The sequence below is a fragment of the Pholcus phalangioides genome, unplaced genomic scaffold (genome assembly GCF_987345545.1).
Source record: "Pholcus phalangioides strain wild (caught in Gottingen) unplaced genomic scaffold, Ppha-v1.0 ptg000018l_1, whole genome shotgun sequence".
Taxonomy (NCBI): domain Eukaryota; kingdom Metazoa; phylum Arthropoda; class Arachnida; order Araneae; family Pholcidae; genus Pholcus; species Pholcus phalangioides.
Genome location: NW_028301611.1, coordinates 435,706 through 460,579, shown reverse-complemented (window position 1 = coordinate 460,579; position 24,874 = coordinate 435,706). Strand labels below are relative to the sequence as shown.

Here is a 24,874-nt window from a genome sequence, read left to right as displayed (position 1 = left end):
TGTACTATACAAAATATCATAAGGTGGGGTCACTTAGAAACAAGAGACCCCCGGAAATGGCCCCTCACAACAGTGGGACTGACAGAGCTGCAGCCCGGGACCTGATATGGTTTTCATAATATTTTGTTTTTCACACTAAATTTAATATAGAGGCTAGCTTTTTCACAGAACCCTGTCTGTGAAGAATCTAGCTGGGGGCCTGCGAAAAACCCCATCCTAGGGAATCTGCTCCAAAATGTAGGCGGTGAGGCCCTGGTGGGTCCATGCCCTAAGACAGCCCTGGTTTTGTTGGATTCTGTAAGTGTATAGTCACTAATATGAAATAATTATTCCTTCACATTTTAATTTCCCTTCTCAGCTCTCTGCAGCCTCCCAAACCACCTGTCATGGTCCCTTTCTAAATTTTCTTCCGCGGCCTCCTTGAAGTATCCCAGTACCACTAGGGGGCCATATGGCCCCCGGTTGAGAACCACTGTTGTAGATCACTTGAGTAGCTCATGGCCAGGGGCGAATCTAGAGCTCGCTGTTGAGAGGGGTGATTTTACAAATAGCAAAAAATATCAGTTTCAGCATGAGTGACCACATGTCTCGCTTTTTGTCCCATATTTTTCATGACAGTCCCGTTTTGGGGTTTTTTTTTTTTTTCTCCATACCGACTTTTTTTAAAAATTCCGGTTTTACCCGTTTTTAAGAGAAGTATTTTTTTTAATTTGTTGTTGAAATATTATTATATAGAAGTTCCGAGAATTTCATAAATTATCGTATTTTACTTGGAGGGGGAAGTGATCGTCCGCACCCGCTCATTGCAGACTCTTACCTCACTTAAGTGACCCACGGCACATTTGCAGACGACTTAAACAACCCCCGGGCACGTTTACAGATCTTTAAATGGCCCTTGAGGCATTCCCAGATCACTTGAGTGGCCCGCTACACGTTTTCTAACCAATTAGGTAGCCCGGACGCTACCTAATCTAATAACAGTTGACTGATGTTAAAATATTGTTCTTTTTTCGACTGTATTCTCGAAGGTGATCATTTCCAGAGAGATTCACTTTAATCACTAAATTATGTGTATCACATTTTTCATAAATCGATTCTTCTCAAAGAAACTCCGTAACTGGGCTCTTTACAAAAAAAAGGTACTTATGGTACTCGTTATCATCGAGGCATGAGAGTTGGAATTGAGATAAATAGGGGGAAATAAAGTCGAACTCGGTTATAACGACATCGTATGTCCCACGAAATTTTGTCGTTGTAATCGAGGTTGACGTTTTCAAGGCATTTTTTTTTTGACTGAATGCACTGTTATCGGAGATTCTTATACACCAACTCTGAAATTAATTTTGTCAATAGCCATAAAAAAGTTGCTAACTTCGTCAAAAACACGTGTTTTAGCAATCAAACTTTTTAAAAGATTTTGTTCATGTAAAAACAAAAAACCCGTGTATAGCGGAAAGTGTTTAAAATGCACATATATAACGTAGATTTAATTTCATTTATCGCCCCCAGACGCACACATTTTTTGTTCTTTTGGAAACATTTGATATCTTCATGGAATTTAAATCCAAGAACTGTCTCCGCCACTGATTTTTATTCATAAACAATGATAATGCGGAAACATGTCCAACTTTGATAATAATATTTTATTTAATAAATAATATAAACCGGGCCCTTGCAATTCTGCTGCAGGTCATCATTATGCTATAAAAGTTTTATAAAAAAATGCTTCGTCTCAAACTTTTATAGTGTAATGCCGGCCTAAGGCCGGTATTACACTGTAAAAGTTTGATAGAATTCCTTTTATAAAACTTGAAAAATCTAACCAATAAGGTTATTGGTTACATTCTAGAAAATGCAACCGGTGACCTTATTGGCTGCATTTTTCAAGTTTTATAAACAGACTTTAACCAAACTTTTATAAAACTCAAAAAATCCAACCAATAAAGCTCATAGGTTACATTCGAGCAAATGCAACCGGTAATCTTATTGGTTGAATTTTTCAAGTTTTATAAAAGAACTTTTAGAAAAATTTTATAGTGTAATCCCGGCCTAAAACAAGTTTTACTGCGTATTTCAAAGGTGTCGTAGAAGAAACACATACTCGTTACATGACTGTTTGTATTTTATTATATTTTATACGTGTTTAAAAGCGCTTTTTGGAGAGAGAGGTGTCCTTGATTTTCACTCTACTGACACAGGGAGTCCGTGGAACCAGAGGCCGATTAAGGTCACTTGAGGCCCCGGGCGGCGCAGCAGAAAATATTGGGTCCCCTTCGAAAAATGAGAGGGGGGGGGGAAATAGAAAACTACATGTTTACCATATTTTCCAATAAATAGAAAATATTATGCACTCTATTTTAATGTTTTATTTCAGATAAAATTTGAACACGTGCGTAATATTATTATTAATAGCATAATAATCACAATGTTTTGAAACATATGTGAAAGTATAATTATAATTAATACGTATAATAGGACTAACAATCAAACATTTGAACAACAAAAAAAATCGTAGCACATCCACTTGGTCACTCACTCATGCAGTCGATGTCAAACTCATTTGGTCACTCATACGGTCACTCACCCAATCATTCGGTGACTACTCAACTACTCATTCAGGCAAAGCAGGTGAAATTTCTGGAGGCGAAATGTGCCGGCGATGAAATTTCCTGATCCCGTATTTCCGGGGGAAGGGAAATAGGCATTTCTTACCGATTTCTTTTCGAGGATTTCAAGAGCGGACATGAGTTCAATTACGTCGACTTCCCGTTCAACTTTTGACAGTAACATGTTGACAGTTTTTGGTGTTTTTTAATGCAAAAAAGAGAATTTCGTTAACATTTCAGAGACGATTTTTCTTCGTCATATTCTCGAACATTTCTTCAAGTTTAGAAAAAATGACGAGAGCCGAGGGCGATCCTTTTAACCGTTTTCTTTCGGGATTCCATTTATAAATGGAAAAGCCGTGTTTCTCTTCCGATGATAATAATAACAGGAAAAAAGCCTTTTTTGTTATTCTAAAATTCTCTGATCGTGATAGGAATCGAATTCCTGTTTTTCCTGATACCATTTTTCGCTTTGTTTTTAGGAAATCAGATCAGGAATTTTCAATATATTCGTGAAAGGAACTCGTGAAATGTGGTGCTTGCTGTTTTGTTTTTCGCGGTGCATATTTACTGTGAAGAAAATGAAATACTTTATTATACGTAGGGTGTCCAATTGTCCTTGTTTGGAAGAGGAGTCCTTAGAGAGATCGTAAGGGGTCCTTGACCTTTTCATGGGAAAATAATCAATACATTGTTTCAACTTTTAAATATTATACAGGGTGTCCTGTAAGTGCTAATGCGGCTTTTATCTCATCCACCGTCCGTCGTACAGGTATGATTCCAGTTTAGAAAATGCTCAAAAGGAGTTCAAAAATTACCCTGTACCAGTTTTGAGAGTGAAAATACAGTGTCTGTAACGAAATAAAAAAATCTAAATTTCAACACGGTTCCCCTTGCCCTCTAACATTAAAATAGAAAGTTGTTGTTCCCTGTATCTCCCGAGGTTAGCAAAAATTCCATGAATTCAAACATCAGAGAACAGTTATGAAAGAATAGCAAATCTTACAGACAAGGCTCCTTTCCCCCATTTATGGTGTCCTTTCCCAACTTTTCGCCGATGTTTGAATTCGAATATCTGAGCGAATATTGCACTTCTAAATCACAACTGTTTCAGAAACATGTGGAATTGATACGGTCTAAGAAATTTCTGGAATCAATACTGCCTCTGAAACTCTGTTCTAAAAACCACTGTCCCAAATCCTCCTGAAGTGAAAAACTTGTGCAACGAATACTGTCTCAGAAACTTGTGTAATCAGTACTGTCTAAGAAATTTCTAGAATCAATACTAACTCAGAGATTTCTAAATCACAACTGCCTCAGAAACTTGTACAATCACGTTGAGTCAGAAATTTCTGCAGTCACCCACTGTCTCGAAAACCTCTGGAATCAATACTGTCTCTGAAACTCCTAGAATCGTCGCTGTCTCGAAAAACCCCTTGAGAACTTCGTCATCAGAATAGGAGTCGCTTGCCTACTTCACCAAACACCAACTCTGGCCATATCGCTATATTGCAATTTGCTGCCATTAGTAAGATGGGTTGGAAGTGACGGCGCTGTCTATCGGTGGTCGCCTCGAGTTCGTTTAGGGAAAATATCTTATCTACATCCTCCCTTGGGTTCGAACCCGGAACCCTGACAACAACCTTCACGATGGTAGACGAACATCTTACCACCACGGAGGCCACCATCTTGGCCACGGAGTCGCTTGCCTGTCACTGCGCCGGAAATCAGAGGTTTTTGAGACAGAGGGTGACTGCAGAAATTTCTGACTCAATTGTGATTGTGCAAGTTTCTGAGGCAGTTGTGATTTAGAAGTCTGCGAGTCAGTATTGATTGCAGAAGTTTTTGAGAGGTATTGGTTGCTCAAGTTTTTCACTGCAGGAGGTTTTGGGGCAGTGGTTCAAGAATTTCTGCTGTGAATTTTTGCCCGATTCCTTTGAGTTTAAAAAATAGCTCTATCATATGAAATTTTTTCAGACTTGCTGTAAAGACATTTTGAGTTTGTGTGTTCCAGTATGCACATTGATAAAGGTAATGTTTGGATTTTGCATTTCGCCCCTTTAATCACACAATAACAGGTGGGTTAAAGGGGCAACAGAGCTGTGAAAAAGAATTGGATATTTAGAAATAAAGCTTTCAATTGAAATTCATTATCCCACAAATAGGTCATCCTATCACACGGGTACATCCCGGCACAACCCAACGTCCTCATAAGACCTTCATGATAAAATCCGATCTTACGACTTTCGAGAGAATACGCATAAAATGTAAGCTGTTAAGTTTCAGCTGGGAGCCATCTTCTTTTTGAATCAAAGTAAACAAAATTGTTATGTTTAATATAGGAAAATGTATTGTATAGCAAATATCGGAGGTTTTTTTTTTTTCCACTTTTGCACTAAACTGTCTTTAGGGGCCGTTCAAGTATTACGTAAGCAAATGTTTAGCCATTTTTGACTCCATCCTAACTCATATTTTCATGAAGGGTGGTTGATGACGTAAGCATTATCCAAACCCCCCTCCCCCCTTGTCATCAAAAGTCAGCAAATCGGAACCCCCCCCACCCCCCATCGATGATGACATAATACTTGAACGGCCCCTTATCAAACCAGCAGATGAAAAATTCCAAGGACATTTCTTTCCAGGTTGGACCCATGCATTAAAATGCCTCTGCACCATATGTCATCATTGATCATTGCACTTTTTTACTTAGAATTTTTCAGACCAACTCTGAAGCTCTTCAGCTGAAAGACTGTTCAGAGTGTCAACCATTCCATTAGCCGCTGTTGGTGCATTTGGCAATCATACTTGCCACGAAGACTCCTATGAATTTATGAATGGGACAGAGTTTAGGCAGTATTGATGCCAGAAATTTCTTACTATCAAATGTACAAGTTTCTGAGGCAGTTGTGGTTATGCAGCATGTGGTTATGAGAAGTGCAATATTCACTCAGATTCAAACACGCATTCTATGATGAAAATGCTTGTTTTGGTGTTTTCTGCCGACCATAAAAAGTTTGATAACCCTATTTCAAAAAAAAAAAATCTAAATGTCCTTTGTGAAAGGTTTAAAGAATATATCGTAAGTATCTCCACACCAATCGGTGCTTATTAATGTTCGAACTCAATCTAAGAAGTGAAGCTTCACGAAGCTAGACGATACCTTTGGGAATCCGGACCGTATTTTCTTATTAACGCAGAGACATCGGGTATATGATGCCACGAAAAATGTCAATCTCAATCCCACGTAATCAAGAGAAAACTGTCTCCATTCTGTCGAATTCCGAGAAAAAAGTGTCTTCATCTCTCGTGCAGATCCTTGGAGACTCATCAGAAAGAATTCGTCCAACGATTTGACTCGATTTTCCGTAAAAGGTGAGCGAAATGCCTTCGATTCTTCTGTTTTTCAATCTCTTTGAAACATTGGGATTTGGAAAAAAAAACGATTATTTTTCATTATCTCTCGCATTGCCCGGATAAGTGAAGTTGATAGAGCCTGTGTCGTGTTCAGGTTGAAATGGAAAAAAATGCCCGGATTTAGCATTATTAGGTATAGCGATGAATATATTGGACAGGTGTAGGGGACAGAAAAAGCATTTTGTTGCTTCTTCTGTGATTGCCTTGGTGAATGAGAAGAAGCGCGGTTATATCGCTAGCCATAAATGTTTTCCTAAGACATGTCATGCCTGGTTCCAATATTCATTAGCAAATACTCGCTTTCAATGTTTGTCTCCTCCTGCTGTAATGAAGCAGCAGCGGCATAAGCTGGCTGCACACTGGTCCATCTTATCACATTCTTCCTTGGCGAATATTTGCTTCCAGAACACGCTCCAAGGATACTCCGTGTTGTGACTTTTGCTGCTGTTCGACCAGTGTGTGGCTAGTGGATTGGAAGATCGGGAAGGAAGGCGATTTCTTTTACTTGGGGTCTTGAATTGTTCGGGGGTTTTTAACAGCTGGCTGATGCGAAGATGAGTTTAGAACCGGGAAGAAATTCAGTTGCCATTGCGGGGGGAGATCGAACCCACGTCGTCTCACTTGCCGTGAGAGCGCACTAGACGACAAAAGCAATGAATATCTCAATCGTTTCTTAGAGCTCGCATCAGCCGGCTGTAAAAAAAAAACCTTCCTATGGATAGAGAAGAGTGACATCATCCTCGAATAGAACTGTTCCTCGCATAGAACGGGTTACCCCGTTTATTCGGATACTGTGTGCTGATGTTGATATCCGGTTAAGCGGGGCCGACTATAATTGAAATGTTTTGTGTGTCCTGACCAACCTCTATCAAATTATATCGATCACAAACTCGCGAAATCTTTTAGCAAATTCCCCCTGAAACTACGAGGAATGGAAAGCAAATCGATATAAGTAGTGATTTGGATTCGATTTCTCCTTTTTTTCTTCTGGACTGAGATATCACCAGAAGCTTCCATTAGCCTTCTTAGTGGGGTTTTTTTTCTGTATGTTTTCTGTCTCTCCGTGGAAATGTTGGTTGAATTATTCATGACCGATACTACGTGTGTGATGACGATTCCTGGAAAGATTTCCTTGGTTTCGTGGATTCATTTCCTGAGATTTGTTTTCCATCAGTTGACAACTCGTGCCAGTTCCACAATCTGCTATATCCGTATTTTTTCCATTATTTCCTCCCTGGCGATCACGAAAATCCGAATTCTCAACAGTTAGATTCAATGTCTACCTAACAAGTAGGGCCTCCCTTACTAGACGCGGGGCCCGGTGCGGAAATAAGAGCCGGGCCAGAGGCCGTCTTAATAATTTTGGCATCAAAAAAATTGATATATTCCGGGGCCGCAATTAGATGCTTAGTCATCTGTAGCAAGCACGCATTTTTGAGCTTCCCGCCATCCCTGTAATGTTGAAGGAAAGTCGAAATTTGGAACCTTTCTTTCTCTCGCTGGTCGGGATCCCGAAATTTCGCCTCCAACATTTCAACCCCGACGTTTAGTCTTCGACATCTCGCGGCCCCCTCATACGTTTCTTCCCCGGTACATTTCGCCCCTGACATTTCGCCTCAAACATTATGCCCGGACATTTCGCCTGCTCTGACCGAGTGAGTGACAGACAGTTTGAGTGATCAAGTGATTTGTTGAGTGATCGTATGAGTGAGTGACCATATAAGTGAGTGATCATGTGAGTGACCGAGTGAGTGATCGTATGAGTGACCAAGTGAGTGACGATGAGTAAGAAATTCAAAATAAATAAAAGAAATAATTCATGGGGATTCAGAATAAATGAAAGAAATAATTCATGAAATTCAGAATAAATGAAAGAAATAATTCATGAAAATTCAGAATAAATGGAAGCTATACACCGTGTATATGCCATTAATAAAGTTCCCCAAGAAATGAAAAAAACAGTCGACCTGTTCGGGGAGGTATAATTTTAGTAAATTGCCCGCTTACTTCGTCACTCATATGGGCATTCAGTCATATTGTCACTCACCCACCACCCACTTGGTCAGCCTTATAATCATTCACTCATAGGGCCACTTGCCCGCTCATGTGGTCACTCACACAATCACTTGATAACTCACACAGTCAGCCACTTACTTGGTCACTCAAACTGTCTAAGTAAGCGAAATGTCCGGGGGTACAAATGCCAGGGGCGAAATTTCCGTAAACCATTTGAAGAAATCTTAACCGTGCAAATCTCCATAATGCAGACCATAATGATGAATACAATAATACTTTCGGAATAATGAAAGCTGACTATCTGATGCTTGAGCGAAAAAATGATCTCATTACCATTTGGATGCGTATGACATTTATACATATGTATATGACATTCTTATCTCGATAAATCTGCTATAACCTTGTTCTGGGTGGAGACATTCGTGACACTTGTCACATTAGAGACAAAAAAATTCTTTGAAGAGGATAAATATGGCTCCAATTGTATCAAAAAGATGAAATTTACCTACCTAGCCTTATGGAGCTTCGTGACGGTTCACAAGTTGCCATGACGGAAATGAAAGGTTCAAATTTATGGTCTTGGTAGTCACTGAAATGAAAAATATTTTCAAAATTTATAAATACCCGTTTATAGTCTTTAAATACTAATACTCTTTTTTTATTATTATTCAATACCCATTTTGTTTCCTTATATTTGTCTATTTCTGTATCTATTAATTTATTTATTCAAATGTATACCAAGCTTCAGAAAACAATCCAATTACTGACAAATGTAAATACAACGGAATCGAACCGGATAAAATGAGGTACACATATATTGAAATAGAAAGAAATAAAAACAAACACAAGCCAATGCAAAATAAGTCCGACTTGAACGATAGGCTACTTTAAAATTTCGTCAGCCCAGGGCAAATGTCCCAAATGGGCAAAAAAACTGTCCGGCAACAATGGTTTTTGAGCCTCAACAATCACTTTCCGAACGTTTACTTTGGTTACCGTGGTTCCCTAGCAATGCGTTTCAGACGTGTATATGCCTTTACAACGGTTTGTTACTTCTTTAATCCTGTTAGTATATGTATAATAGTTTATGCCACATTTTCAATATACTCTCAGTAATGAGGCTTTTTGAATAGACGTCATAATCATCATCAGCATCGCTTTGAGAGTCAGGAAAAGGGTGATCCTCATAGAAATCAGTGCTAAAATTGTCGATTTTACTGTAGAAATGCGGAAATTAGTGGGATTTTCCGCCCCATCAATAATTTTAAAAATTGTATTGAATTCTCGATTTTTGAAATATTCAGTTCGCTTAGAGATATACGAAGCCCAGGAGATTAAATACGAAGTAATTAGCCAAACCTATACTTTTGAGTTGGATATTCGAGCAATATCATTGATTTCATTTATATCTTCTCAAGTATGAAAATTAATGTCTCCATATTTATTTGCATAAATTCATGTGGGTTAGGATATTTTAAAATTAGTTATGAGCCCGTGAAAAGTGCATCGAAAAAATTCCACAGCTTTAACTAAGGATTTTTGGAAGCTGGAACAGACACATGGATAACTTGAAGTTCAGGGGGGGGGATCGAAATACCTAGCGCCCCTTAAAAAAAGAAAAATATATATTCATTTCTACGTCTCTGTGTAAATCTAGATTTGTTTATTTCGCGCAGGTCGCCATATTGGTTAACTTGGACACGGTTTGTATGTCCCTCAAGAAAAAGAGAGGGAGATATCACGTGATCCAAAAAAGCGTCATTGAAGAAAACCCGGGCAGCGCCGGGTATTATAGCTAGGAAAACATAAAATCTGTTTATCGCACAGTAATTGTAGTCCTAAAGAAGGTCTTAGGACTAATGAAATGAGTAGTTGTCACCCGCGGGGATTTTGTAATCTGGAAATTGCTCAGCGATGATTCCCCATATAACATTCGAACCCCCTCATGACACTCCTTGGGAGATGAATTTTCAGAAGTCCCGTCTTAGGCCGGTATTACGCTGTAAAAGTTTCATAAAAGTTTATTTATAAAACTGGAAAAATGCAACCAATAAGGGTATCGATTGCATTTGCTCGAATGTAAGCGATAACCTTATTGGCTGAATTTGTCCAAGTTTTATAAATTAACTTTCATCAAACTTTTATAGTGTAATCCCGGCCTTAGTGGGGGGGGGGGGGCATGCATATTATAAAATATAATACTGACCAAGTTTCATATGTATTGTTTCAGTGGTGGTTTCGGCTCTGCGTATTTTTCTCCATATGACCCCCCCCCCTCATTTAACCCCCCTTATAATCCCCTCCCCCTTGGGTTCGACTTAGAAAAAAAAAAAGAAACACTTTCTCAGTTAGTTTCTACTTCACGAAATAAAACTTCTGATTTTAGGAAAATTCTGTTAGGGAACTAGCTTCTGACTGTGCAGGTCTGGGTTCGAATCCCGGTTGGATGTTTACTAACACTAACAAATTCCCTGGACGGATCATGCTGATCCCTTGGGAATACGTGAGAATCACGTTATTTAAAAATTTCATGAATATAGCTTCAGCGGTTTTCTGCTCGGCGTGGTTTCTGTGACCTTTGAACCCCCTTATGACCCCTTTAGGAGTTGAATTTCGAAAAAATTTCTCTCTGTTACTCTTATGAACCCCTCAGGTATTCGAATTTCGAAAAACCTCTTCTCACTTTGTCTTTAACGTCACGAAACAAAACTCTCAGAACTTGTTTGCGCCTCATACGCAAGATTTGCTTTCGCAGCTGAACATTTCTACTTGGCTCCGTATACGAAGTGTCTTCCTTTAGGGAAGAAAATTCCCTACTCTATGGATTTATTTATTATTACTTTCCCAGTATAAAAGTGCATTGCATGAATTCTGGGATTGTTGTCATAAATTTATGTAAATTCTTCCTAAAACCAATTGAGGAGAAGCCTCTACATAAACACCACCCAGATCTCCAACAGCTAATTCACATGGATATCGAAATTCAAGCATATACCAATTTCACGTCTAACAAGGAAGATAGATAACAGCACGTGTCGAGCTCCAAACAAGCGTATTTTATAACTCTGGCATCAAAAGTACCTTAGGGGGGCAACAACATATACACAAACACTTTCCGGCATGCATGAATTCATTAAAAATGCTTTGGAAATTCTTCTGATTTTACGAGATGCATTTTTAGTAGTAGTCTTCCTAAAACCATTGCTCTATATTCACCTCGCTCTGCAAAGCGTGTGCTGCTCAAGACATGTATTTGCTATTTTTATTCAAGCCGATTCAACAATTTTTGGACTGTTTTAGTAATAGGGAAAAACGGTTTCCGAACAACAAATGGGGCGAAATGACTCCAGAATTAATGAAATAATTTCATAATTGGTAAAATATGTCAATGATTTGTGTGAACCACTGTCTCATTCGGCGTTCGGGCTAAATCGCTAGAAACGTCACTGACTGGTGTCACCAATTTCAACGCGATCACCGAACTTTTATATAACAAGCATTTTTAAATTTAAATTAAACCCATGGGTCGCGCGAAGTTGATCGTTTTATTGATTTTGGGTCGCAGCTAAGAAAGCAATTCCTCCTGTATACATACGTTGATAATTCCTAAGTGAAATGAAATTTATTCCTCTCCAAATGTTTTGTGGCGTACATTTGCGTTCTGCGTGTGGCCCACGTGCCGAGGATCACCCGCCTCCGGCACGCGCTATTCATCAATAATGGTATTTGAGCACCAGAACACATGTAAGAGGAAACCACGTTATTTTACGGGAACGAAAGCAAACAAAATCCGGTAAACATCATACATAATTGCCTCGCATCTACTTGCATTTTTTTTTGCAATTGAATATACCTACGTAAACAGAAATTTTTGTTCGTTTCTGAGATAAACATCCTTTCATTTAATTTCAACATGATAAAAATTCATTTATTTCCATTCCACTTTACGTATCAAGTATTATTTACGTTTCGTCCGTAACTTGGGGATTTTCAATGAGAAGAAAAAAAATATTAATTTCTACGTAAAAATATGAAATTCCATTACTTTAATTTGGAAATTTGATTCCCTAGACACATATTTTCAGGATGTTATTAATGCAGCTAAAATTAGAATATTTCGGTCGAGCAATGAATAAACAACACTTAAATTTCATATTAGAGGGAGAAAAATGTAGATCGATGGGGGAAGAATGTTTTCGCGATACGACCACAAGCGTAATCGGCAAATGTAAAACGAGGCATTGTAAGTGAGCTGGAGGTGTGCCGCGAGTCGCCCATGTAATTTTGAAATGCGCTTGTAGTCGCTTTAGTGATCTGGATAGGTGCCGATGGCAGCCTAAACAATCTGGAAATGTGCAACGAGACTCTTAAGTGGTTTGATAATATTTCACGAGGTCACTTTTTAATTGTCGTGGGTCACATAAGCTGATTCCGAGGGCCGCATTTGGCCCGCGGGCCATGGGTTAAGCGTGTATGACACAAACGATACCATCTCATAGCATGTATTTACTAAATTGAAATTTATTCTTCCTCACATGAAAGGCAAGATCCTCAAATTCCTTTCCACTCGCGAAACACAAAAGAATCCAATCTACTCCCAGGTATCGTTAATTAACCCCAAATCCCACTCACGCAGTTGAAAAAATTCGCAACCAGATGGAGCGTAATGGCTTCCTCTGAAACCATTCCGTCCACGCCAAAGATCTCAAGACGGCCATGACTTCCTGAATAGGTTGGATTAAATTACTACCATTGCCTGAAAGAAAGTTTTTTTCTTTTCGCTCCAATCTCATCGATAAAAACAACAACAAGAGTAACCAATTGGCGCCAAATGGAACCAAAAATAAGAAAAAGTTCTTTTTGTTCTTTCTTTCTTTAAACGCGGCACTGAACTGTGAAATTGCGTCTTTCTTCGGAGATATTTTTCACTGTGTGAGCTGGAAGAAAGAAAAATAAACACTTATGGAAACACTTTCCCCCTTGGGAATGAACATGAAAAGCCAACCTTTTTATTATAGGAAATGGTATATGTACGTAAAAGAAAGTTTTTCTCCGAAGTAACGCAACGTTGAACGCGAAACACGGTGAAAGAAACCATCCAAACAGAAGAAAATGCGTAAGATTCAAAGTTTTTCTAAAACTTTATTTTTGTAAAGTTTGTTTTCCTGGTTTTAAAGGTACTCAAAGTTCACCTTCACATCTGAAAAGAACATTAAAAAATTCCGGAGTTTCTTTGTGAATAATTTTGTCAAATATGAGTGATCACATGACTTAGGGCCGTATTCACCGACATGGTTTAAACTGTAGTCACAATTTTTGGATAAGAAATCCGAAAACTGACGGAACAAAGCTGCCCTAGGTATTCTCTCTAAAATGACATTCCCTCAAGCATTGGCGTACGCAAAGGAGGGGGTTTGAGTTCTAACCCCCCCCCCCCTGAAAAAATTCTGCTTACGCTTATGCCGTCAAGCTCGTCTCTCCTTAAAGAGTAAAGTCATTTATATATATATATAAACTTTGCATACATACCAAACGGGACCCGCCTTGAACGATAGACTACTTTAAAAGTTCGTCAGAGCAAGGCAAATTACCAAATTGGGCAAAAGAAATGTCGGACAACAATGGTTTCCGGGCCTCACCAATCACTTTCGGAATGTTTATTTTAGTTACCGTGGTTCCCCCTACCAATGCGTTAAACTTTTTTCAAACACTTTAAACACTTTCCTATTTTACTGTAGAAATGCGGAAATTTGGTGGGCTTTTCCGCCACGTCAATAATTTTAAAAATTGTATTGAATTCTCGATTTTTGAAATATTGAGTTCGCTTAGAGATCGAAGCCCAGAAAATTACTATGAAGGTAACAAATATTGGGAACAAATATCGCCATGAGCTCATACAAATACTCGAGGTTACAAAAATTATTAATTAATTAGTTATTTAAATTCGTTAAAATTAGTAAAATTGCGATTTTTCTAATTATTATAAATTCTTAAATATTGTTCTAACGGGATAAGTCCAGTGGCAAAGTTCTGGTATTCATTCATTCATTGACGTCCATAATATCGGAGCAGCAAACTTCGTTGCACAATGCTATGCATATCTGAACGCTACGTCTGGGGCGTGTTGACGTCATCGCGCTCACACCAGGTGATCACACACGCGTTGTAAGCTGCTCAATTCACGCCTAGAATATAGAACCAAGAAACGCTTATGAAAAACCTATTCGAGATCAGTAGCTACAGATTGTTCAGATGCAAGTAATCACACGCTATACGTGTAATACCGCCACGTTTCACAACCCATTTTTTTTTTGAATTTTTCGATCTAGCACGTGTGTGGAAGCAGCCGTACCAAACAATAAGTAACAGCTGTTAAGACAGTGATAGCTACCTCGGCACGATTTCGGTCCCTGGGCGACGAGCGTCATTCCCCCAATGACTCATGACTAAAAGTGGTCGGAAAATAGCAATTTCACGTTTTAACACCGGAAGCTATCGAGATATTTAACTAATATGATTGCAAAAAATGCTGAAATATTGGCTGTCTTCTTATACGAACGTTAATACAGCGATACCTTGGCTAAGGAAGATTTTTTTTCCGTGATTTTTCTGCCTCGGCTAACGAACATTTCCATTGATATGGATGCACGCGCTGACCTAAAACACCCGCGACGTGAGCTAAAGCACCAATCACCATCAGAGAGACACAGTCAATTCGCAATAAGTCGAACTCTGATTACTCGAAGATTTGTTCAAGTTCTGAGTTTTTTTTTTCATTTTCGGGCCCAAAACTTTTTTTTTGTATTTTAAACTATTTTTTTTCGTTTTTGAATACTCGCTGTGAACAAAACTTGATAAGAATCATGCATAATAACCATGAGCAGCACATCAACCGTAACAAAAGACTGTCGTGAAAACATGTGGCACCGTTCGCAGATGGGGGGGGGGGGGAGAGTGACAGAAATTTTGGCAAGAAAGTGAGTGAAAAGATCCTAAACTTCCCCGTAGCATCCTTATTATTTGGTGCTATCCCTGCATTTACACGTGAAAACAGGTTAATCTGCTTGTTCTTACTTAATTTTTCTTTTTTGAGTGGCTTCAACAATTTAATGTTCACTTTTTTTCCATATAAATTGAAGAAAAAAAATTGAAAATCCCCAACTTTTTGAGGTCCATGGTTAATATACTTACGGCACATCAATGAAGAGTAAGTGACAAGCTGATATAAGATAATAATTTTTTCCTAAATTGGAAAACACTTTTCAATGAAAAAAAACAAATGATTTCAAAAACCTCACTTTGATTTCTAAAATAATCGCGGCAGCGGGGTTTTTTTTTAATTCTATGATTATTACGAACTTACTGTGCAATTTTTTTTACACACATTTACGTTAGGGCCCTTTCACACGGAGCGGATGCGGACGCGGGTCCGGAAGAAGTTTTAACAATTGGAATATACTGCGCCTTTCAGACGAGCCGAAAAATCTCCGCACCTAGGAAATGTTCATGCGGGTCCGGACGTCGTCCGCATGTTTCAAAACCTAAGTGCGGGCTCCGCATCCGCACATAGAAGTTTTGACAATAGGTTTATTCGGAGCTATTCACACGATGCGGATGCGGAGCGAATTCGTCCGCATCTTTGGCTACTTTTTGAAGGTGATTTTTCACGGAATTTTTTTAATTATTTGCCATAAATACCCTTAAAAACACCATATGATGGTCCCTGCTCATTAATATAATGTACCTACATACGTGTATCCCTCCGTTTCCTTCTGAGATGGAGATATAGCAACTTCAACTGCCTTTTGTCCATATTTCACAATTTCATACAATAAAACCTGCCAACAATGGCCACTGACGGGACCAAAATTATAAGACGTTCTATTCATTACGAATATTTAATTGACTACATACTTTAATAACTTTTAAATTTAATTTAAAAATTTTAATTTTTTTCTTTTTAAATTTTTAAAATTATTTAAAAAATATAAATATCTGAAATATTATTTTAAATATTTGTTATTTTTTTAAATTTTTTAACTGTTAATTTTTTTAAACTTTAAAAAAAAAACTTTTATTAAACAACGTTATCCACGTACGGTGTTCACTCAGGGCCGGATTAAGACGTTTGAAGACATTAGCGCTTGAATATTTTTGGTGGTTCCTCCGACACCTACAAGTTTATTTTACTCGATATTCAGTCTATAAACTGAAAAAATCGAAATTTTATATTTCAGAAGTGAGACTAATCTAAGGATGGGATTTTCACTCTAAAAGGTTTATGAAAGTTATTTTATAAAACTTGAAAAATGTAACCAATAAACACATCTGTTACATTCGAGAGAACTTAACTGATCCGCCTATTGGTTGCATTTTTCAAGTTTTATAAACGAACTTTTATAGTGTAATCCCGGCCTAAGACAGAATTGTGATGTGAATATTTCTAAGCACAGGCATTTTGAAAGTCTCTACCCCTTCCCTTTTTTACTACTTGCAAATTCTTTGATATCTCCTGAATTTGTTTTTCTTTTTGTTGGAACATCGAAAGTTTTGGATGTTTTTGGATTTGATTTTTCGAACATTGGATGTTTTTGGAATTTTTCTTCCATATTTTTCCGAAAAGACGGATTTTTTGTTTCAAAATATTTTGAAAATATTTGAAGACATTTTCTCCCATCGACTACTTGTGAGGATCGGAATGAAGACATCTTTATTCCCATATTCTATGTTGCTCTAGATTAAACCACCAAAGAATGCCTCTAGGCTGCCTATGGCCACTGAATCAGGGGTGAAGTAGAAAAATAATTACAAAAATTGCGAAAAAACAGTTGATATGCACGAATTTCGAACTAAAGATGCGGGCGATTCGTCCGCATCTTCAGCGCTCGTTTGAAAGGGTATGCGGTCCCGCGTCTGCATCCGCTCCGTGTGAAAGGGGCCTTACACGTAAAAGAGATTGGCGAGAATCGGCCGCACCTTACCAAGGCCGCGCATCGATACATTGGTTAAGAGGCTTTTGTTCCCATAGCAACGAGGGATGCGGTTCCCTCGTAGCTTCCCCTTCACTGCAAAGTTAACCTGAAACGGACTGTAAGTCGAAGAAGGATGAGTCTGATGTCGATAACGGTGCAGAAGAACACGAGAAGGAAGAGAATGAGCCAGCAAGTCCAGCAGCAGCAAACCAGCTGCAGGCAAGAAGGATGAAGCGCATTAATGTTATTTTTCCTTTCGTCATGCTTTGGCAAGGAGGAGCGTTACGATATAAAAGTGAAGATTTTATAATTGCTGGTTATGCCAAAAGCATGAAGAGAATTGTAGTTGGCCTCTTGGCAACATGTTTAGAAGAATGGCTCCTGTAAATAAAACTGTGATGTCGAAGGACGTGCGTTTCCTTGTGTGAAGAGTGTCTTTCACTTATAATCGATGTATCCACAGTCCACCTACCCCGTTGTTTCGCAACATAACACACGTGTATGGTGTCAAAATGAGAAAAGGAAAAAAAAAGTTTATTAAAAAAGAAATAATCACATAACAGAGAAATTAATCGAAATATCAGTTTGTGGAAAATCCCTCGTCATTCAAATGCTATCAGAAAGTAACTCGAATGCAGATCACATTGCACCGCCTATGGTTTACGGAAAATTCACCGCCATGCAATTCACCTCTAGGAAAATTCACCGCTAGGAAAATTCACCGACTAACAATTCCCCGACAATAGTTCGATGCGAGTCGGAAAGCGAGGGATTGAGTTACTGAGTCAGTGAGCGAGGGATTGAGTTACTGAGTCAGTGAGCGAGTGATTGAGTGAGTGGGCAAGCTAATGAGTTCATGAGCGAGTGAGTGACCGAGCTACTGAATCCGTGAGTGAGTGAGCTACTGAGTCGATGAGTGATCTAGTGAGTAAGTGAGTGAGTGAGTGAATGACCTAGTAAGTGAGTGAGTGAGAGCTACTGAGTGGATGAGTGATCTAGTGAGTGAGTGAGCTACTGAGTGGATGAGTGATCTAGTGAGTGAGTGAGCTACTGAGTGGATGAATGATTTAGTGAGTAAGTGAACTACTGAGTGGATGAGTGACCCAGTGAGTGATCCTAAATGATATGGCAGGAAGTTTTAATAATGACTTTATTAGAAGAAATTTAGATGATACGGAAGAAATTACAAATTGCTGTTGCACAAGAGAATATATTCAATAATTCCATTAACTCTATATTTTTCTCAGAATCTTGTAACGAAACGTTAAAAGGAATAATAACAGAGAATTGAAAGATAATAAAGTAATTGGATACGCGATGAATTACTCCATAAAACGCTTAAAATCATCTCCTGTTATCACTTTGATATTATAAAAAAACATTGTTGATCATCAGTAATCACACAATGGATTATTTTTTCATGATGAACTAGCTGTTACCAGCGACTTCATTGGTGTGGATTCTACAATCTCAGATTTACTCAGCAATGATTCCCCCTATACCACTTGAACACCTCATGATCCCCACGGGTGATGAACTTTTAGAAATCTCCTCCTAGTGCGTATCTACATCCATATACTGTATATAAAATAACATGTCCTGACTGATTCATCATCGCCGAGCCAAAACCGCTGAAACTATAGATATCAAATTTTGTGAATAGTTTTGTTTCACGACGTGAACTGAAGGTTTTTCCATATTCGATTCCTAAGGGGAGTTCAATAATGGAGGGTGTCATATGTTGGAATCACGCCGAGCCGAAACCGCTGAAGCTATAAATATGCCATTAGGTCGATATTGTAATATATACAATATAACATAGAACAATCAGATTTTTTTAATCATTTGTGACGCGACTAGGTTAAAACTAACTAATTCACTCACTCCGTCACTCACTAGGTCACTCACTCATTCAATTACTAGGTCACTCACTCATTCAATTAGTAGGTCACTCGCTTATTCAATTACTAGGTCACTCGCTTATTCAATTACTAGGTCACTCACTCATTCAATTAGTAGGTCACTCGCTCATTCAATTACTAGGTCACTTACTCACTCACTCCTCTCTCACTGACTCAGTAACTCAATCGCTCACTCCCACGCTAACTGACTCAACTGACTTAACTGACGTAAAAAGAAATACGATAAACATGTTGGGGTAAATCGAGAAGCTATCCATTCTTAGAATAAGACAACCATAAGTAATCTTTATGGGCATCGTATAATATTTTATCATGTGTATATATTGTTTGTAATTTGTGTTAATTGCATTTTTAATTGGGTTGCTGTATTTTTGAAACATATGACAACCATATTTTTATGGGCATCTTTTTATCAGCCACCTCGTTGGGCATTTTGCCTGTTGTGGCGTTGTATTTGTATTTGTATTTGTATTTGAATTTTGCGGCTATGAATTTTCCTTTCTCAATTTTCGGGACCTTCAACTGTAATTATCACAAACTTGCTCTATTTAAATTTGGCAATCAAATTGTAAGAAAAGTAAAATTGATACCTCTCGCGCATGCGTACTTTAAAAAAAAATCATTGCCTTTAAATGCTCATATGAAAAGGAATAGCAATTAGTATCAATTTTTAAGTTGCCAAATTTTTTTCTATAGTTTCGTGAAATCCGGTTGAAAATTCCACTTGTAATAAGCAAAAAAACGTGCGATGAAAATTACCATTTTTAGAAGAAACATTCATGTCTTTGTGAAGATACGTGTAATTTTCACCAATACAGGGTTGATCAAAAAACCGGTTTTTTTTTCGTTTTTAAATTTTCCCTAAATTTACTCGTGACAAAATTTTTCCCTGGAAATTGTGAGCACGCGGTTTTTTCGCGATCAAAATTTCAGAACAATTCATGAAGTATTTTTCTATAAATTCGAAAAATTTCTAGAAATTCTGAATTCCGTAGTGGCTTATGGCTATACTAACTGTAACACGCGACTTCGCTCGCGTGAATTTGATCATTTGGAAATTGTTCTGCAATGATTTCCTCCCATATAACATTTCACCACGTTGGGGGGGGGGGGGGGGGTGGTTAAATGTCATGACTAGAGCCCGGATTATATGCAAATGCATTATGTACATATTTGCATATTTTGGCCTTTTTACCATTAATGCATATAACTGCATAAAATGCATTTTCAGAATAAGTGCATATTTTTGAAGTTTTATTTAAGCGTAATCAGTTTTTTTTATAATTTTTCAAATAAATATTCTTAACTATACAGTACAATATATCTTTTGCAGTCACCGGCGGGACAAAAAAATTCGTTCGTAAAAGAGGGGTGACCGTTGTTCAGGGGGGTTTGAAATGCGTACTTCTATTATACAAGGGAAAATATTACTTTGCGGTAAAAGAAGGGTGACTGTATCTTAGACGGGCGGAGGTTTACTGTGGTTTTACAGCATCGGTTTTTCTGCCGCAGGTGGAGAAGATGCAGTATATACTTGGTGAATTAATAGAAATGTTCATATTTTGCCAAAGACCAATTGTTCTATTTTTAACGCTATTTCTATAGATATGTCAAAAGCGTTCAATTTTTTTTTAGAAATAGTGTAATTATTAATAGTGTTAATAACTTGAAATTCTTTTGTTACTGTTATTCAGTTGCCGAGCAGCTACAACAAACTAGAAATTAACACTGCCTAAAAATAAACAAAATAAGTAGTTTTTGAATATGCAGTTTATGCATATGGGGGGGGGGGGGTATTTTTTGCAAATGAATACGCACTAAGAAATAGGAAATATTCATTTTTAAAGCATATCTGCTTTTTTTTTGCATGGTGACTTTTTAAATGCATAGTTTCTAATTTTTGGTAATTAACTTTTTCATGATTTTTTTGGTGTATATTGTGGGTTTTTAATGCAAATTTTGGCATTTTTAACTGCATATTTTGTCATTTTAACTGCATATTTTGTCATTTTAACTGCATATTTTGGCATTTTAACTGCATATTTTGGCATTTTTAACTGCATATTTGTATAGTTTTAGAGCATATTTCTCCACTATTTTAGTGCATATAATCCGGGCTCTAGTTATGACTATAGCTTCAGTAGTTCTTGTTCGGTATGATTTCTACCTGCTCCACGTGCGCATGAAATGACCATGATCCGCCAAAACTGATCAATTTATTTTTTTATCCTCCTGAAATGTCATTGAGTGGATTCTTAGGTATGACATTTGGGATATTTATAGATTGATAGCCGACACGTTGTCTTTGTTCAGCAATATTTGGTGACGCACAAGATTCAAAATTCCAGAATCGATTGTGTGATTGTACAGCTTCAATTGTTTTCTGTTCGGGCAGCTGGAATTGTATTACTGCGTTTCGCATGTTTGTTGGTGTGTGTGTATATATATGTGTGACATTCGAGTATTCCTAAACAGTTCCAATTCCAATCAGCAACATCAAATACCGGCGAGATGAATTGCAAGATAATAGTTTTAGTCGCAATGCTTTGCTGCTTCTTTGTGAGTTCATTCGCTCAAAGCCGCTACCCGATCAGTAAGTATACGATATTTTTATTATTTTCCTCTCTTTAGAATAGTATATTACATACGTAAATAGGCTATAATAATCATTCTAATGCAACAATTGCAAAGTTATGTTTCTGAAGACATGAATTAAATCTTCAACATCATTGCGATCGTCAAGTCCGGTGGCTAACGAAGCCATATGGCAGGAGTCTTCAACCTCTCAGACATTGCGGGCCAAATTAAACATTTTCCACGAAGCCCGCGGGCCACTAATCCCATACCGTAGTATTTCCCGTTATTGCACATGGTCCCAATTTTAAATTATTTAACACTTTTATTTACTCTAAAATTATTTCTTTCATAAAATTTTTTAAAAAAAAGTATATTTGTGTGTGAACGGTACCTATGAGTACCGTTTGTAATATGGTGAGGTGTGATTGAATTTAAACAATGCCGAATTGTTATTCCGTTATACTTTGAACGTGCGTTTTTTTTCTTCTATGCGTAGAACTAACAAATGAAATCTTAATATAACGACAATCTGTAGACTATGCGCGAAATCATTAGAAATCTTTATAAGGATAGTCGTTGTACCTGGAGGTAGACCACCATCATAGTGCAACACCAGATTTATGCTGTTCTTGATATATTTTCCCAAATTCACATTGTTATTACAATCGTTGTGGTATTTATTTGCCAATAAAAAAAATATAATTAATATATTAATTAATTCAGTTAGGCGTTTCGCCCCAATGATATTATTTTACTTTCTACACCCTGTAGTAAAAATATTTTTAATGTCAACTGCTGGCAGGCATTACACATGCTAATGTTTTTCACTAAAAAATGCGTTTTCCTCAAAACACCAAGTTGTTTCTTAGTTGAGGAACATTTTTTCGAACACCAAGCATTGAAATGTCTTGACTGTATTTCTCAACACTATGATCTACTTCAATACGAGCTTTTAGGATTTCAATATATTGTTAGTTATATTTTTCTTGTATTTTAACAACATGCAACTTTTCAAAAACCATCAAAATTTACCCAAATTTTATTCAAATACAACGCCACAACAGGCAAAATGCGCAACGAGGTGGCTGAGAAAAAGATGCCCATAACAAATATGGATGTCATATATTTCAGAAATACAGCAACCCAATTAAAAATGCAATTAACACAAATTATAAGCAATATATACACGTGATAAAATATTGTACAACGCCCATAAAGAATACATATGGTTGTCTTATTCTAAGAATGGATAGAGTTTCTCGATTTACCCCAACATGTTTACCGTATTTCTTTTCAAACGTGTCCATTGTGTTACAATTTACTACTTCCGAGGGTAAGCTATTCCATTTATTAACAACACTATTAGAGAAAAATTCCCTGCGACACCATAACCTTGCATTGTGAAATAAAAATTTTTTTTAAGATAATTTTAATAAAAATTCCTCGCGTTAAAATATGTAACACCATAGTGTTGAGAGAGACACAAAGTTTCAAGACATTTGAACGAGTTGTGTTCGAAAAATGTTCCTTATCTAACAAGAAAAACATTAGCATGTGTAATAATGTCTGCCAAGCAGTTTATATTAAAACATTTTAAAAATACTTTTACTACAGTTAGAACAAAAACTTGAACACAGTGATATAGACGCAGAAAAATTTGACAACATTTGAGAATTGAAAGATTGGAAAATGCGTTTTTTAGAAAATTTGCTTACACCAACCCCAATTTAAGTGTTAAAATCAGCCCTATCCAAATATTTAGGAACTCAGACCAGAATCTGTGACTCGAATTTCGCGGCATGCTGGAAAATACGGGTATTCCTGGCATGCTGGACTCCCTCGCTGTTTCCCGTTATCCCGGCTAATGCGGAGGGGGTAATTGTGTTTATCGGATTTCAGTCCTTGGGTTTCCATCCGACTGTAGACTAATAGCAATAATAATAATCCACGACAGGAATAATCTCTGTGCGAATTCGTTCGATTCGGATAATTTTGTTAATTATACCATTTCATTATTTTTATAATCATAATTAATTAATTTTTTTTTTTTTATTAGGGCCGCCATGTCCAGACAACAGTCGTTATACTTTTTGTGCTAGTCGCTGTCCAAAGGAATGTTTCGGTTCTCCTGGAGGCGGGTGTGCTCCATTATGTGTGCCTGGCTGCCAATGCAATTCAGGTTACCTCCCAAATGGAAGAACTTGCTTCAGAGAAGTGTTATGTAGACGTCGTGAATCTAAACCAGTTATTGCCGTGCCCGAGTAACGAACCAACGCGGAATTTGATTTCATCAGAAATTTCGATGGCGAAAAAAATATATAATAAAGCGTGACTCTCATGAATATGCAGAAGAGAAATATATTACATAAAAATTAAAATGTAATGCGTTATAATTTAATTATTAATGTATGAGTACATTAAATGCAAATGAGTCATAAAGAAAGTATTTCGACTCTTATTTTCGTTTGTTTGTTTGGAATGGTTTTGAGATCGCATTGCCTTGTACGTACATCCGGATAATCAGACGCGTCTTCATTATAGACCTGGAGGAAAAAATCTCAGCCTGGATCGAATGTTTGAAAAAAAATTTTCAAGCGACAAGCTGACATTTGCGGTCATTTTACATGAAAACCAGACAAATAATTGCTTGAAAATAAGTTACCGTTATTTTTCGAGCCAAAGGCTGTGAAAGCCCCAAATCACTTCAATATCCTGTCATTTGCACCCGAGACAAACCCACATTTTTTTGGAAAAAGGACAACGCAATATAAAAAAGCCCCATTTCCAGATAGCTTAAGTGATTCGTGGCACATTTCCAGATCACTTGAGTGACCTCCGGCACAGTTCCATTACATACCCGCGGCATGTTTAAAAATCAATTAACTCTTACGGCGGCAATCCAAAGATATATTGTCAAACTTGATCGATCTGATTTTGTTCCGGTCACCCCGAAATATCTCGGGCTCTTAACGCACTTTTATTTCCAAGGTTTCCAGTTTTAATGAGGATCAGGAAAATTTTAAAAACCGCTTAGAAGGTTAAGTAACACCTGGGACACCGCTGTAGACCTCTTAACTTGCTCGCAGTGTATTCTTACCTCACTTCAGTGAACCGAGTGGCGCATTTAGAAATCACTTCAGCGTGGCAGTTCTCTAGATCAGTGTTTCTCAACTGCCGGGCCGCGGCCCGGTACTGTGCCGTGACATCATTCATACCGGGCCGCGACTGATCTGCCGTTTCCTTTTCCTCCATTCATGTTCCGTTAATCATGTGTTTGACCGGGCCTTCCACTTGCAAAAATAAATGAAACCGGGCCGCGGGCTTCCAAAGGTTGAGAACCACTGCTCTAGCTCACTTGAGTAGCTCA

At 37.7% G+C, this 24,874-nt stretch overlaps 1 protein-coding gene across 1 annotated transcript; it reads left to right on the top strand.

The window, feature by feature from the left end:
* Window positions 1–21,368: 21,368 nt before the first annotated feature.
* LOC149071490 (zonadhesin-like) lies at window positions 21,369–23,945 on the top strand. The gene is made up of 2 exons (XM_089247655.1): window positions 21,369–21,523; window positions 23,564–23,945. The coding sequence occupies exons 1-2, from the start codon at window positions 21,442–21,444 to the stop codon at window positions 23,770–23,772; spliced, it is 291 nt and encodes a 96-aa protein (XP_089103781.1). The 5' UTR covers window positions 21,369–21,441; the 3' UTR covers window positions 23,773–23,945.
* The last annotated feature ends 929 nt before the right edge of the window (window positions 23,946–24,874 follow it).